The sequence below is a fragment of the Cetorhinus maximus genome, chromosome 24, assembly GCF_964194155.1.
Source record: "Cetorhinus maximus chromosome 24, sCetMax3.hap1.1, whole genome shotgun sequence".
Taxonomy (NCBI): domain Eukaryota; kingdom Metazoa; phylum Chordata; class Chondrichthyes; order Lamniformes; family Cetorhinidae; genus Cetorhinus; species Cetorhinus maximus.
Window position 1 is genome coordinate 1,172,833 of NC_135902.1, and position 17,084 is coordinate 1,189,916.

Here is a 17,084-nt window from a genome sequence, read left to right on the forward strand (position 1 = left end):
TCCTCTCCCTTAGCTGGATGTAAAAGATCCTATGGCTTTTGGGAAAGGAGGCAGGGAGTTCTCCCCTTGTGTCCTGGGCTAATATTTTACCCCTTACCCAGCATCACTAAAACAGATTATCTGGTCATTATCACATTACTATTTGTGGGAGCGCAAACCAACTGCTATGTTACAGTAGTGACTACATTTCAAAAATACTTGATTGGCTGTGAAGTGCTTCGGGCTGTCCGCTGGTTGTGTAAAGCGCTATATAAATACAAGTTTCTTTCTTTCTTGAGTGTGTACCTGAAGGAAGCCCAATGCACATGGTCCAGCCAAAGCTGATTTACTCTTTTGGCTGAAAGGACCAAGGCAGATGAGAGGGCACTGGGAAGTGGGGTGTTTAATCATGCTGGTACTAGTGCAGAGTTAAGAGTAGAGTCTAAGGCCATGCATTTATCAGCAACACGCACTGGAGCATGCTGTAAGGATTAAAACCTTGAGAATCCATTTGTCAGTCTGCTCTACTTCAGACAGTCTCAACTCTGAATCTCGTGAATTTCATTCTGGTCTCTTCTGCATCCCCAATTTGAATCGCTCCATCATTGGTAGCCGTGCTTCAGTTGCTGAGGCCACAAGCTCTGGAATTCCCTCCTTACCCTTCTCTGCCTCTCTACCTCACTTTCCACCTTTTAAGATACTTTTGAAACCTACCTCTTTTTGACCAAGTTTTTGGTCATCTGAGCTAGTATCTCCTTATGTGGCTCAGTGTCATACTTTGTTTTATAATGCCTCTGTAAAGCACCTTGGGAAGTTCCATTGCATTAGAAAGGTGCTTTATAAATATAAGTTGTTGTTGCATTAGTTGTAGTGTAGGTAACATGAGGAGTAACTGGTTAATGTTACAAACATGCCAGTTACTCCTCAGTTACAAACATGCTGCAGTCACCAATGACCAGGATCGGTGTGAATTTGAGCTGAGCTCCACTCATCCTCTAATCTAGATAAAGTCCAGACAATGATGGGCAAAGACACTTTGGAGAGCTTAGTCCAGCCAAGAGCAACACCCCATTTCCACCATTCAGTCCCAGTCCATTTCCTGTTTCATTGTATGGCTGTGTGTGAGCAAATTACTCACATGGCTTCTCTTAGACAAATGGCCACATCTTCCTGTGTGAATTCCAGAAACCCCCCAACCCGTGACTTTTTCTCCTGCACGCACCCCAGCCACACCATTTACAGTCATTTTCCTTTCAGAATGTTAACTGGTAACTCAGATATTAACCTTGAAATAAGGTAGAATACCGCTTGTGCTAATCCAGCAGAAGCTGAGTAAATGTTTGCTTTTCGTGTGGCATTTAAGAATAGATACATCTCAGATACTGAACAAGAAACATGCAGTCCCAGTTGAATTGCCAGTGCTCTTGGCATCTGCAAGATGAGCCTCCTACACACCATTACGATCAAACCCAGTGAGAAAAATCATTGGGGCATTAAAAATATAATAATGTTTTCATATTCTTTGTAACAAAAGTATTCATTCTGGCCTCTTCTGCATCTCCAATTTTAATCGCCCCATCATTTGGAAGTGGGGGTGGGGAGCCTGTCTGATTGGACAGTGTGTTTGAAGACAGGTGATCATGTGATGCGTCAACCAGCAGGTTGCAGCCTGAAGTCCCAGGACAGGTGTTTGACATGGGCCAGATAGACCAGGGGTCTGCACCTTAATAACAAGAAGAGCCATTTTAACAATTTAGTCAAAAATGTAATAAGAGCCACAACACCGTTACTTAAATACCAATAATAATGAAAAACTAGATAGAGACACATTTTTGATTTTAATGCAACCACTTTGTACCGGTGCTCATAAATGTACATGAAGTCATCAAATCACAGGACGAGACTAATCAGCCCATTGTGCCTGTTCCAGCCCTCTGCAATTCACCGAGTGCCACTTGCCTGCCCTTTCCCTGTAGCCCTGCAAACGTTTCACTTCAGATAATGATCCAATTCTCTTTTGAAAGTTACAATTGAATCTGCCTCCACCATACTCTTGGGAAGAAAATTCCAGACCCTAAACACTTGCTGCATAAAGAAGTTTTTCCTTATGATGTCATTGCTTCTTTTGTCAGTTACCTTAAACCTGGGCCCTCTCGTTCTCGATCCTTTCACCAATGGAAACAGTTTCTCCTTATCTACTCTGGCCAGACCCCTTATGATTTTGAACACTTCTATCAAATTTACTGTCGGCCTTCTCTTCTCCGAGGAGAACAGTCCCAGCTTCTCTAATCTATCTAGTAATCAAATGCCATTTTTCATTGATAATATCGACATCATTTTAAAAGTTTGTACAAAGAAATGGTTAATTGATACTTTCTCACAGGTACAATGTCAATATAAGTTTTTGAAAAAACAAAAGCCATTTAATTCCCATCAAGACCTACAAGGGACTTGTGTGATTGGCTAGTGGGAAATATGTAAGCCATTAACACGATAGCATGTGGTATCATTTTTCTTGGCAACATGACATAACTAGTCGTGACTTTTGATCCAGACAAGGTTTTGAGAGAATTTTGTATTTTTGTGATTAAACTTTTTACAAGTTCTAGCTGTTAGAACATCTATCGCCAAGGAGATTCTTAGATATCTGATATTCTTTTTAAATTAGAAACACATTTAGGTAACTACATATTTTCTAACAATTGGTAATGAGGAAAAAAAATCGGTTTGATCAATCAAGGCCAGAAGCTACACTAATCCTGAATGAACCGATTACGGTTCCAAAGCCACAGTTTGCTGGGCTAAACTCTGAATAAAACCCTAACTCTGGCTCAACAGTCACTTCGCACACTAGCTGCCTTAATAAAGTCAATTCCTGGTTTGTAGCAAGATGTAGGTAGTTTGGTTGTGGGTCTTCCACCATTAGATAGTTAACTGTGATAACATGGTTGATTTGGGACTCAGGCCATTGTTGTGCAAAGTTAATCCCTGTTAATTGTGCTCTGGAATGCACTAGCTGAAAGAGCAGTGGAAGCAGATTCAATAGCAACTTTCATAAGGGAATTGAGCTATACTTGAAAAGGAAACATTTGCAGGGCTTCGGGGAGAGAGCAGGACAGTGGGATTTATTGGCCAGCTCTTTGAAAGAGTGAGTACAGACACAATTGGCTGAATGGCCAGCTCTTGTGCTGTAAGGTTCTATGATGTTAGGGGCTGGGTCAGTTTCCCTGGTCTGGTTGAGCAGGGCTTCCTAGAGTAAATAATATCTGAAGTTCTACTTCAAATTTAGCCCCTTCAGCAGACAGGTGGTTACTTGGTACCGACATGGGCACATCTTTTTGAAATGTGTAGTTTGTGCCAGAATGTCACAGTGATCGTTGTACCTCAGGAGTTGCTAAGCTTGACTGCCCTTTGGAATGTTTTGTCCTAACCCTTGTTAAACTAGAGCCAAGATTCTCCCTTTGCCAAGCTCCAGGTGCTTGCTTTAGTTTAATTTCATTGGACAACAGAAGAAAGCCTGTGACCTAAATTGTGTCCTAACCCTAGTGCCCACACTTGACATTTGCTGGTGGGCAGATCTCTGCAATCTCTGAGAAACATCACCACCCCTAGTCTGCTGAGATACCCTTGTACTGGCCCCATGTTTAATATGCAGCGAATTCTTGGATCTTTGGTTAGCATTTCAGCCTGTGTCAACAGCACTGAAGAGAAAAACACATACTCTCTGCCTCATGCCTGCTCCAAGGAGATCTGTCTCTCATCCTCTCTGAGCTCAGCATTATCTTGTACAATTCCTGCCAGTTCCAATGTTGTCAGGAATTGTGCATTGAATTTAGTCAGTCTCCAAGTGGTTGGTGTGACTGTTGATCTTCTGTGTCCTCCTGTATTTTGGTTACACAAGCCAGCAAGGTTGAAATCATCTTCATTTCAAATTCAACCTGATGCCAATCATGGGTGTTGGGGTATGGAGTTTGTGTATGTGTCGGAGATTCTGTGGTGGTGAATGTGGGCCTGTGCTCATTGGAGTTTAGAAGAATGAGAGGCGACCTTATTGAAACATATAAGATTCTCAGGGGGCTTGACAGGGTAGATGTTGAGAGGTTGCTTCCCCTTGTGGGAGAGTCTAGGATCAAAGGGCATAATCTCAGAGTAAGGGGTCCATTTAAAATAGAGATGAGGAGGAATTTCTTCTCTGAGGGTAGTGAATCTGTGGAATTCTTTACCGCAGAGGGCTGTAGAGGCTGGGTCGTTAAGTATATTCAAGGCTGAGACGGACAGATTTTTAATCAGGGAGGGAATCAAGGGTTATGGGGAAAAGGCAGGAAAGTGGAGGTGAGGATTATCAGATCAGCCATGATCTTATTGAATGGCGGAGCAGGCTCAATGGGCCGAATGGCCTACTTCTGCTCCTATGTCTTATGGTCTTATGGGATGTGAGCTTTTCTGTGAGTGTCGGGTGTCTTTGTCCCTGGTGACTGGACCTTAGTGCAAATAAGCAGCAATAATGAGCTGTGGTGTTAGACAGTTGTTTCGATCCCTGTGGGGAAATCAAAATTTACTGAATGATCCCAAATGAAGGAAATACCAACAAAATTCCACTTTTTTCAGTTTTTTAACACGAATCAGAACCAACACAAATTAAACATGAATTTACAGGCAAATGATACTTCAAATAAAAAGGTAAACTTCATTTCAAATAGTTGATGCAACCAGGATATGTCTTACACAACCACAAGCACCTACATGTCTCCCCACAGACACGTGACACTACTTAGCTGCAGTTCCACAATATACTGTTCTTTATTCATGCAGGGTAGGCCAAGAGTCCTATCTGACAACAGGTGAGTTGCTCATAAACATACATGAAGTCATATAATCCTAGCAGAGGCCATTTGGCCTCTTGTCTGTTCCAATTCTCTCCCTCAGGTCACGACAGTCCTGATGGTATCATTTTCCAGAGTTCCCTTTCAACTGACCAACCAATAACACCCTGGTTCACTGTTTGGCCACTTCTGAGAAAATACCCAGCTCTTTGTCATCTCTGAGCTATTCACACATTTTTCCAGATTTTAGATCTTTTTAGCCAGCTCGCACAGTGCCTCCAAGAGCTCCTGTCTCCTTTTCTGCCAACCAGAAAATCAGACCTCTTGCTGAGAGTGATTTGCTTCTTCTCCTCACAATAATTCTATGTTCCTCTTTCTTTTTCTGTCTGCTTACTCTTTGTGTCTGTATCTTTGTGCTGATCGCCTTCACCTGCCTGCTCCTCTGCTTGTAGCTCTCCTTTACATCCGCCAGCTACATAGCTTCATTCTTAACTTCTTGTTGGTATTGCTTCTAGGTCAAGGGTCACCAGGTCACATGGACCAGTATTTTCTCTTATCCAAGAAAATTGCAATTGACCCCTTTACAATTGATGCAAACTCTTAAAAGTCCTTTTCAGATACTCTTTAAAAACAATTACAGATTCCACAGACATTTGAAAGAAATTACAGATTTTCTTTACTGTACTGCTTCCGGGTCAAAGGTCATCACATAGTTATTGGATGGCAACTGAGCTGTAGACCAACTCTTGGAGCAGAAGAAACCCATTGTCTCTCTTCTGTCCTTTTGTATTTATTTTTTAAGATTAATAAACACTGTAATGTGAGTACGGCATTTGCTAGGACCACAAGACACAACCATTCTGGTTTTGGAGTGTTGTGTCTCCATAACGTAGATTAATTCCCTGATTGTGTGAAACTATTAGGGCTGGAGTCTGGGTTGAGGGGCACGAAAGTAGCTTTTGCAGGGTTCCCACTTGGCCGAACACTCTGTCTAGATGGAGCCGATCTGATACTTTAGCAGCCACTGTCCTTCCCTCAGAGACCAAGGAACATAAACGTCTTAAATTGCTTCCTGCGCGTGTGTCACGGTTTCAACTGGGAGCAGAAGGGATATTACTTTCCATTAGGGAATTTTGTTAAAGCTATAAAATGTCTTTAAAAGATTCTACTGAGTGGGTTAGGTGGAGTTAGGAAGAATGAGTGACAGGGTTTGAACGCTGGTGATGGTCACACAATCCAGTGAGAATGGTGTTGACTTGTCTGCATTTGTCCCTTAGCTTTCATACGAGTTCAACCAATTAGCTAGTTGATCATGTAGTAGCCACAGCCAGATCTGTCTTGTCTAAGAGCCTGCTCTTCCTGATGAGGTGTATGGATGATGGGTTAGGGGAGGGGGGTGCGGTATCAGTTGATGGTTCAGCATCTCCTAGGGAGGAGATTCAACCTGGGCTTCCAACTGAACCAAGTGTAACCCTGTCAACTTTTGCTAACAGTGATCTGGAATACACTACTGAATGGGCAGCGGGAGCAGATTCAATCATAACTTTCAAAAGGGAATTGGATGCATACTTGAAAGGAAACATTTGCAGGGCTGTGGGGAAAGAGCAGGGAGTGAGACAAAAGCAAAAAACTGTGGATGCCGGAAATCCAAAACAAAAACAGAAACAGAAATACCTGGAAAAACCCAGCAGGTCTGGCAGCATCGGCGGAGGAGAGCACAGTTGACGTTTTGAGTCCTCATGACTCTGTTGTTCTGTTGAGGGATCATGAGGACTCGAAACGTCAACTGTGCTCTCCTCCGCCGATGCTGTCAGACCTGCTGAGCTTTTCCAGGTATTTCTGTTTCAGGGAGTGAGACAAGTTGGATAGCTCTTTAAAAGAGACAGGATGGCTGAACGGGCCAATTGGTCTCCCCTTGTACTGTGATTCTATGACTTGAATTCAGCCTTTTGGTTAAATGTGGGATTCCTGGCTCTTGCTCACTGGGCTATCAGAGAATGTCTATCACCATTGGGAACAAAGTGCAATTGAATTTGCTTTCTTAAATCAACATCGAAAGATATGCTGATTAAGATTGGTTGGTTACGACAGGACAGTTTACACCGGGGAATGCTACAAGTGTTGCTTGCTTTATATATGTATATAGCATTCCCCATCATTGACTGTAGTTACAAACTGGACTTAAGTGCCAGCCAGTGATATAGAAGCTGTTAGATACAGAGTAAAACTCCCTCTACACTGTCCCCATCAAACACTCCCAGGACAGGTACAGCACGGGGTTAGATACAGAGTAAAGCCCCATCTACACTGTCCCCATCAAACACTCCCAGGACAGGTACAGCACGGGGTTAGATACAGAGTAAAACTCCCTCTACACTGTCCCCATCAAACACTCCCAGAACAGGTACAGCACGGGGTTAGATACAGGGTAAAATTCCCTCTACACTGTCCCCATCAAACACTCCCAGGACAGTTACAGCACGGGGTTAGATACAGAGTAAAATTCCCTCTACACTGTCCCCATCAAACACTCCCAGGACAGGTACAGCACGGGGTTAGATACAGAGTAAAGCTCCTTCTACACTGTCCCCATCAAACACTCCCAGGACAGGTACAGCACGAGGTTAGATACAGAGTAAAGCTCCCTCTACACTGTCCCCATCAAACACTCCCAGGACAGGTACAGCACGAGGTTAGATACAGAGTAAAGCTCCCTCTACACTGTCCCCATCAAACACTCCCAGGACAGGTACAGCACGGGGTTAGATACAGAGTAAAGCTCCCTCTACACTGTCCCCATCAAACACTCCCAGGACAGGTACAGCACGAGGTTAGATACAGAGTAAAGCTCCCTCTACACTGTCCCCATCAAACACTCCCAGGACAGGTACAGCACGAGGTTAGATACAGAGTAAAGCTCCCTCTACACTGTCCCCATCAAACACTCCCAGGACAGGTACAGCACGGGGTTAGATACAGAGTAAAGCTCCCTCTACACTGTCCCCATCAAACACTCCCAGGACAGGTACAGCACAGGGTTAGATACAGAGTAAAGCTCCCTCTACACTGTCCCCATAAAACACTCCCAGGACAGGTACAGCACAGGGTTAGATACAGAGTAAAGCTCCCTCTACACTGTCCCCATCAAACACTCCCAGGACAGGTACAGCACGGGGTTAGATACAGAGTAAAGCTCCCTCTACACTGTCCCCATCAAACACTCCCAGGGCAGGTACAGCACGGGGTTAGATACAGAGTAAAGCTCCCTCTACACTGTCCATCAAACACTCCCAGGACAGGTACTCGGTTGTAGCCTCCATCTTGCTGTGAAGTGAACATTTCTCACAGAACTGAAGGATGTGCTGGAAGTTCTTGAACCTCCCATTCTCAGTAACATTCAGCATTTGAGGCCACTCTATTGAAGAGTGATGTACTGGAACACGGTGAAATGATGGGAGCTACATGTCGAAAGTTGACATGCAGATTGCTGTAGTCTGTACCTGTACCTGTGCAAGGTGCATGATCCCGGCAGCCAGGTAGATGAGTAAAAGGGAGGAGAGCTGCACTATGTCAGCCATGGCTTAGGAATCACTGGTATCCCATGAGTTGAAAGCCATGGGTCAAGTTCCATTACAGAGAGTTGAGCGCATCATCCAGTCTGAGCTACTAGTGCAGTACTGAGGGAGTGCAGCACTGTCAAGAGGGTCAGTAATGAGGGAGTGCAGCACTGTCAAGAGGGTCAGTACTGAGAGAGTGCAGCACCGTCAAGAGGGTCAGTACTGAGAGAGTGCAGCACTGTCAAGAGGGTCAGTACTGAGAGAGTGCAGCACCGTCAAGAGGGTCAGTACTGAGGGAGTGCAGCACTGTTGGAGGGTCAGTACTGAGGGAGTGCAGCACTGTTGGAGGGTCAGTACTGAGGGAGTGCAGCACGGTTGGAGGGTCAGTACTGAGGAAGTGCAGCACTGTCAAGAGGGTCTGTACTGAGGGAGTGCAGCACTGTCAAGAGGGTCAGTACTGAGGGAGTGCAGCACTGTCAAGAGGGTCAGTACTGAGGGAGTGCAGCACTGTCAGGAGGGTCAGTACTGAAGGAGTGCAGCACTGTCAAGAGGGTCAGTACTGAGGGAGTGCAGCACTGTCAAGAGGGTCAGTACTGAGAGAGTGCAGCACTGTCAAGAGGGTCAGTACTGAGGGAGTGCAGCACTGTCAGGAGGGTCAGTACTGAAGGAGTGCAGCACTGTCAAGAGGGTCAGTACTGAGGGAGTGCAGCACTGTTGGAGGGTCAGTACTGAGGGAGTGCAGCACTGTTGGGGGGTCAGTACTGAGGGAGTGCAGCACTGTCAAGAGGGTCTGTACTGAGGGAGTGCAGCACTGTCAAGAGGGTCAGTACTGAGGGAGTGCAGCACTGTCAGGAGGGTCAGTACTGAGGGAGTGCAGCACTATTGGAGGGTCAGTACTGAGGGAGTGCAGCAAAGTTGGAGGGTCAGTACTGAGGGAGTGCAGCAAAGTTGGAGGGTCAGTACTGAGGGAGTGCAGCACTGTTGGAGGGTCAGTACTGAGGGAGTGCAGCACTGTCAAGAGGGTCAGTACTGAGGGAGTGCAGCACTGTTGGAGGGTCAGTACTGAGGGAGTGCAGCACTGTTGGAGGGTCAGTACTGAGGGAGTGCAGCACTGTTGGAGGGTCAGTACTGAGGGAGTGCAGCACTGTTGGAGGGTCAGTACTGAGGGAGTGCAGCACTGTTGGAGGGTCAGTACTGAGGGAATGCAGTCGGAGGTCATGATTGTGTGCCTGAGGTAACTGGCATCTCTCTATCTCCATTAACTTTCCATTGCTCCTGCTCTCTGGATTTTTATGATGCACAGTTATTCCTGTTTTGTAAGTGGTTCAGACCGTATAGGTCTCGGGCAGCTTGTGTTGATATGAACAACATGACTCCCTCCAGTTGTAACTGTTAATGTGGAAAGTTATAGTGAAGCTCATGGACTGAGGATCTCCTATTAACGTAGGAAGAGGATGAGGCTACTCAGCCCCTTGGGCCTTCTCTGCTGTTTGACTGGGTCATGGCTGATCTTCCTCGACTCTATTTTACCATCTTCACTCCACATCCCTTGCTGGCAATAGAAATCTCTACTGAATGCACCATTCTGATGTTGAAAACACTTGATTTCTGTGTGTTGTGTTTTGCTTGCTCAGTTGCCGAGTTCTTTGGTCCCTAATTCCCTGTACACGGGCTGTAATGAGATTTGCTCTTGTGATTTCAGGAAGTTTCTGATACTCTGAAGGAGCTGCGCCCTCGTCTCTGTCACATGCAGAAAGGCTCCAATGGTTATGGCTTCAACCTGCACAGTGAGAAGTCAAAGGCCGGCCAGTATATCCGGGCCGTGGACCCTGATTCTCCCGCAGAACATTCCGGACTTCTGCCTCAGGACCGTATCATTGAGGTACCTTACACTTAATTTGCAAGTTCAGCTCGTTTGAATCTATTGGGTCCAGGATCATTTAGCTCAAGTAACTTCAAAGGTGCATTGGTGACACAGCCTCCTGCAATCTTTATACCACAGTGTGTTCTCTCTTTCACTATTGGTGTCTCTGTCCCACCCTCTCTCTGTCTGCCTCTCTCTTTCTCTTTTTCTCTCTCCCGCTTTCTCTTTTTCTGTCTCTCTCTCTCTCTGTTTCTCTCTTTCCCCCCCCCCCGCTCTCTCCCCCCCCTCTTTTCCCCTCAGCTCTCTCCCCCTCCTCTCTCTGCCTCTCTTCCACCCCCTCTCTCTGTTTCTTTCTCTGTCTCTTTCTCTCTCCACCCCCCACCCCCACCCCCTTTCCACCCCCCCTCTCCCTGTCTCTCTCTCGCCCCCTCACTCTGCCTCTCGCGTGCTGTTTCTTTCTGTATGTCTCTGTCATGGGGTGGGCGTTGGGTGGGGACAGTTAGTGGAATATTTGACTCTGGGAAGCCTCACACCAGAGCCTGACCTGTCCTCATCTTTTCTTCCCAGTAGGGGTCAGTAAGTTGTGATTGGGGTGGGACCCTTGCAGCACAGATGGACATTTTGAATGAGATCTCCAATTAGTTCCACTCTTTCCCCACAGCTGCCCCTTCAAACCGTGGCTGAATCTTACCTGATAACTGTCGGTCAGGGTCTGACCCGGGGTATTTGACTTCCCCTTAGACAGCAATATGCTGGCTCACCTGGCTACTATTTTGGATAGTGCCAGAGTGGTTAGTGTGATTGTGAGTGGGGCTCTTGTCCTGAGCTCACACTCTGGTGATGTTCTGCAATCAGTGTAGCCGATGATGCTCTTCACCTCCGTACCTGCTTTGAAACAGGAAACATGAGAACTTCTACCCAAACTGCATCCCATTGGTTGGGAGTCTGCCACTCCTCACATCTCATTAGTGATCAGCAGCTCTACCAAAGAAATGTCGGACATGAGATTGGAAACATGGACCAGAGGAAGTCTCTCCAACCTGCTCTCTCTCTCTCTCTCTCAGTCACAATGCAGTATCTCCTCTCTGTATTCCTTCCCTCCTATCCATCAATCATCCTTCTAACAATTATTTGCTATCCATGGTTTCCTGACACCGTGTATTCCATGTTCTCCGTAATTCTGGGGTCTCCTTCCCCATTAATCAGGGACTGCTCCTGGTGTCTCAGCCAGTTTTCCTCCCTCAGTCCTGATTCCCATTTTCTTGTGCCTGGAATGCATTACTGACCTCATCATGTCCTGTTGTCGATCCACCACCTGCTCAGTGCAGTTTGCGGCTTTTTAGTGCAAGGTTTGGTGCACCTTCCAGATCAGAGTTATTGGGAATATTAGAGAGAGTCCCTCTCTCTGTATAAATTGAAACTGGAAGAAACCAGGTGACCATCAATTTCTTCCTGATAACCTGACAATGTCCCTTTTATTCCAACTCTCTTGAATTTCCCATCCAATGCCAAGAGATTCCTTCCATTTTCACCTGATTCCATTTTACTCACTAATCTTTTGTGTGCAACCTTATGAAATGCCTTTTGAGAATAGATTCTGCAAAGAATACTCTAGGGTTGGTTAAACTTGGTTTATTTTCACAAAATCATATCGATGATCCCTAATCAGCTTGTACTTTTCCCATTGCTCGCTTATTCTGTGCCTCATGATGGGTTGCAGCAATCTCTGCAATACCCATGCCGATCTCACTGCTCAGCGATCGTATCTCTTCCTCCTTTGAATATTTTAAGGAAAATTTTGTCACCATAGTCAAATGGGCAGTAGAAAGATGGAAAAATATTAATTTCACTGAATAAAGCTGGTCAAACATAAACAATACCAGCAAAAGCTGTTTAATCTCAGTTTGTGGGTTGAGTGCTCGCTGCACTATTTGGTTATTGGTAACACTGCAATACAAGATAACAATCCACCCTTTGTAAGCCTTTAATTTGGGGAGTTTTCAGCCTCGAACTTCACATCCAATGAGATATCTCGGGAATGCTTTATCAAACTTAAAAAGAAAAAGCCTTGTCTTTGTATCAAATCCCATCAGGTATCATGGGGATTTTTCAAATCAATTTATATTGATCATGTTACTTGTATTGGTTTATTATACAGATAATTCTGAAATTCTTTCTTCACATCTCAAATTCCCCACATAAGTAAGGAAGTGATTGGCCAACTGGTTTCTCTTTCTTTGGCTGAGGAAGTAATATTGAGCTGGTATCCCAGAGACTGTTGGGGTGAGGGGGTCAGTATGGGCCTGGTCTCTCCCTGAGAGTGAAGTTAGAGCTTCTGTTTAATGCCCCACTATATACGCTAGATAATTCCACACTGGATTATAGAAGGTGAGAGCAGACCCTCAGTGCTACACTGAAGTGTTGGTCTAAATTATGTGCTCTGGTTTAGTGTGACTCAAGCCCGGAACCTTCCCGAGAGCATGTTTAACAAACTCTGCAGGGTCATTTCACAATGTTGATGCCTCTCTGCAAATGTAACCTTTACAACAAATTGATAGAACTGTGAGAAATTCCTTTCATACAGTAAGTATTTACGACCTGCATCTCATGATGCTTTCAATGGGATGAATTCTGTGGGAATGATTCTGATTCAGACTCCGAATGGTTTGTGTCAGCTCCTATATTAAACAGTCATGTCCACAGGGAGAAGGACACTAATTTTGACCCCTCTGTCCCTCGTATGTTTTTGGCTTTTTGTCCTACCCTCTGGTCACCCCTGTATGTCACTCCTACCTCCTGTTCCCCACTGAAACACTCCACATCTAGCTCCCTCACAGTCACTGGTACAACCTGGGGATACCTGCCACTTGTGTTCACAAGGCTCAGATTTGCCTGTTTTTCTGAGTGTTTGCAGCTTTTTCTGTTATCATTTCAGTTTATTGGAGCTCTGTGTCTGAAGTGATGTTTACTGTTGATGTAGCTCTGGCAGTGAGAAATGCTGCTAAAACAGGCAATGCTTTGTGGTGCTTAGTAGGGAACAATATTTGGAACTCCGCTGTGGGTGAGAATGCTGGAAGTACCATACCAATAACCAAATCAAGTCCTGGGACACACTCATTTCATCAATGTTACGTCACTCGATATTTTATGCGGGTAACATAATCTGACCAAGAACACCCCCAAGAGCAAAGTCCATCCATGGTGCTCATTGCAATACATTGACGTTCAGATTCAGATAGCAACTAGCAGGGGCTGCATGGGAAGGCTGAGGGGTGATGAGTCAACTAGGGCATTAATGTATATCAACATCTGCCTAATCTGATGTTTTTTATTAAGTTCAGATTGATCCTATTACCAGTGACAGACCTGTCCACACCAGTACTGTATCCCAGTGGTATACAGTGACAGACCTGTCCCCACCAGTACTGTATCCCATTGTTACAGTGACAGACCTGTCCCCACCAGTACTGTACCCCAGTGTTATACAGTGACAGACCTGTCCCCACCAGTACTGTACCCCAGTGTTATACAGTGAGAGATCTGTCCCCACCAGTACTGTACCCCAGTGTTATACAGTGACAGACCTGTCTTCACCAGTACTGTACCCCAGTGTTATACAGTGACAGACCTGTCCCCACCAGTACTGTACCCCAGTGTTATAGAGTGACAGACCTGTCCCCACCAGTACTGTACCCCAGTGTTATAGAGTGACAGACCTGTCCCCACCAGTAATGTACCCTAGTGTTATACAGTGACAGACCTGCCCCCACCAGTACTGTACCCCAGTGTTATAGAGTGACAGACCTGTCCCCACCAGTACTGTACCCCAGTGTTATAGAGTGACAGACCTGTCCCCACCAGTACTGTACCCCAGTGTTATACAGTGACAGACCTGTCCCCACCAAAACTGTATCGTTGTGGTTATCCGCTAGTTCTCCTTTTGTCTCTATGTCTCTGTCTCTTCCTTTGTGTGTCTCTGCTGCTCTGTGTGTCTTACCTGAAGTCTGACAGAATGTGTGTGTGTTCCAGGTTAATGGTGAGAATGTTGAAGGGAAGCAGCACTCTGATGTGGTGACAGCCATTAAGATGGGCGGTGTGGAGACCTCGCTGCTGGTTGTCGATCCAGAGACAGACGAATTTTTCAAGAAATGCAAAGTTTTGCCGTCAGTTGCCCACGTTACAGGTATTGGGTCAGATGTCAATGCCAGGCTTTCAACTTCCTGTTTACTTTTGGATATCATGGTCTAGATTAGAAATAGTCATTTTAATTTATTTGCTTTTCTTTTTTATTGATTTTTTTTCCCATTTTGTTGGCTTTTAAGATAAGAGTTTGTTTGCAGCAGAGATAGTAATGAACATTAATGTTTTTGGGTCTGGTTCCTGTCCTGGGAGCAGCAGGGTTTGAGGATTGAAGCCATTGGTAAAAGCAGGATACTGGATGCTGGAAATCTGAAATAAAAACAGAAAATGCTGGAAAAACTCAGCAGGTCTGACAGCGTCTGTGGAGAGAGAAACAGAGTTAACGTTTCCAGTCCATATGACTCCTCTTCAGACTCTTCAAAGCTGTGAAGAAGAGTCTTACGGACTCGAAACACTAACTTTGTTTCTCTCTCCACAGACCTGAGTTTTTTCAGCATTTTCTGCTTTTATTACAATTGAAGCCATTGGTCCTTGGTCTCTGAGTGAATTTGGGTTCAGGGTGTGTGATGTGGTGATTGTTCTGTTGCCCAATGGTCATGTTAGATTGGGTCATTGTCGTTGCCGGTCAGTGGTGGGGGGGAAGATCCCTGCTCCGGAACTCTGTTCTCCTCATCTGGGGGAGTGGGAATAAGGGAAGTGGGAATAAGAGGAGTTAGACCTGGATTTGTTGATGTATTTTCAAGAACCTGAGGAGGTGGGAGCAGAAACATCTGTGGCAATCTGCATGTTGTGAGTGACGCCTACTCTGCCAGACCCTGAGCTGGATCCTTAGCAATTCCCAGAGATTGTGATGGTCCTTCACCCACCCAGGTTACTGTTTGGAATTTGTGAATGCAGCGACCGGATCAGAGTTTGTGTAGGAGGGGATGTTTTTCCTTGGCAGGGATCTTTGTGGGGGGTGGGGGTGGGGGCGGGCAGGGATCCCTGTGGGTGGCAGGGATGCCGTTGTGTGGGTGGGGGGGGGGTGCAGGGATCCAGAAACATCCTCACCTGACCCTCTCAACTAGCGAGAGCAATCCCCATCTCCTGGTGTCTGATCCATCAGGATCTTCCTGAAACACCGGCCTCAGTCTGAGATGAGATTCCCAGTCAGGCCAATTCTTAAACAAGAGCCACCAGATACTCAGCAACCTCCAGCTCATCAAGTCAGATCAAGCTCCAACGTTTCACGCAGTCGTGTTTTCGACTCCCAGTGTACGCTGACCCCTCTGTCCCGAGAACTCTCCCTCTGCGCCCTATAGGGATCTGGGGGGTAGGGGAGCAAGGATCCTGGTGTGGTGTGTGTGTGTGTGGGGTGTGGGGTGTGGGGGGGTGCAGCGGGCAGCGGGCAGGGATCCCGGGGGGGGGCAGGGATGTTGCCCATTTGGCCCTTCAGTTGTTGAAGTGGTTTTGAGATTTTAGCCCAGTGCCTTTCATCAACTCTCTCGTGTTCATTCGCAGCCTGAATGTTGGTCCCAGGCCCTGCAGACTTTTATTTGTTGCTTTGGAGGTTGTCAGAGGAAACAGGGTGGAGTGTGCCTATAGGGCGCAGAGGGGTCAGCGTACACTGGGAGTCGAAAACACGACTGTGTGAAACGTTGGAGCTTGATCTGACTTGATGAGCTGGAGGTTGCTGAGTATCTGGTGGCTCTTGTTTAAGAATTGGCCTGACTGGGAATCTCATCTCAGACTGAGGCCGGTGTTTCAGGAAACTCCTGATGGATCAGACACCAGGAGATGGGGATTGCTCTCGCTAGGTGAGAGGGTCAGGTGAGGATGTTTCTGGATCCTTATTGGTCTTGTTGAGAGTCAGTGAAGTGAAGGCTTTGAGGAGTCGAGGGCTACTCCATGTGCATCTTATCTAGGAAGCTGTGTGCTTATCCCCTCCAACCCGTACCCCGTGCAGTAATGTACATTGCCAGGATAAAGAGGTAGGGGCAGGTTGCGGGGAGAGAGTTGAGGAGGTCTCTGTGCAGAGGTTAGCAAGTCTCAGTGTGGGGTTAATGGGGGAGGTCTTGGTGTGGGGGCAGGGGGTCCATATGAGCTGAGGATGTGAAGGAACTGTGGCCATTGATATAGTGAATGTTCTATTCAGCATGGGATTGAAAACCCTTCCTGAATATTGCGTAGGGTGGGTTGACAGGGTAGGGATTGCAGCAGGGGGTGGGGATTGGGGGGCAGAAGGTGACAATGGAAGGGTGTAGGCTGGGGTAATGAGGTGGGGATGGGGGTATAGGGCAGGGGGTTGGATTGTAGGGTGGGGTGGGGAGCGATGGAATGCAGTGCGATTTGTGAGTAGCTGAGAGTTTCAGCATCGGTGATGTTGAGATAAGGATGGAAGGAGATGATGTTATGAGGATGGAACTATCTGAGTGATGAGTTATCAGTGTGAAACAGGTGAGGACAAATGTTTTTTTTAATTTATTCCTTCATGGGATGTGGGCATAGCTGACAGGGGCAGCATTTGTCCACGCTGAATTGTTCTTGAATTTCAGAGGGCAGTTAAGAGTCAATTACATTGCTGTGGGTTTGGAGTCACATGTAGGCCAGACCGGGTAAGGATGGCAGATTTCCCTCCCTAAAGGGCATTAGTAAACAAGATGGGTTTTTATGACAATTGATGATAGTTTCATGGTTGACACTAGCTTTCAATTCCAGATTTTATTAATTGAATTACCATCC

At 46.1% G+C, this 17,084-nt stretch overlaps 1 protein-coding gene across 1 annotated transcript in view; it reads left to right on the forward strand.

Annotated features, from left to right (window-relative positions):
* Positions 1-17,084, forward strand: part of LOC144699596 (Na(+)/H(+) exchange regulatory cofactor NHE-RF1-like) — a 99,618-nt gene that overhangs the window by 56,688 nt on the left and 25,846 nt on the right. The window contains exons 2-3 of the mRNA XM_078570643.1: positions 10,062-10,241; positions 14,253-14,406. Coding sequence (XP_078426769.1) covers positions 10,062-10,241; positions 14,253-14,406 — 334 coding nt within the window. The remainder of the gene's footprint in view (positions 1-10,061; positions 10,242-14,252; positions 14,407-17,084) is intronic.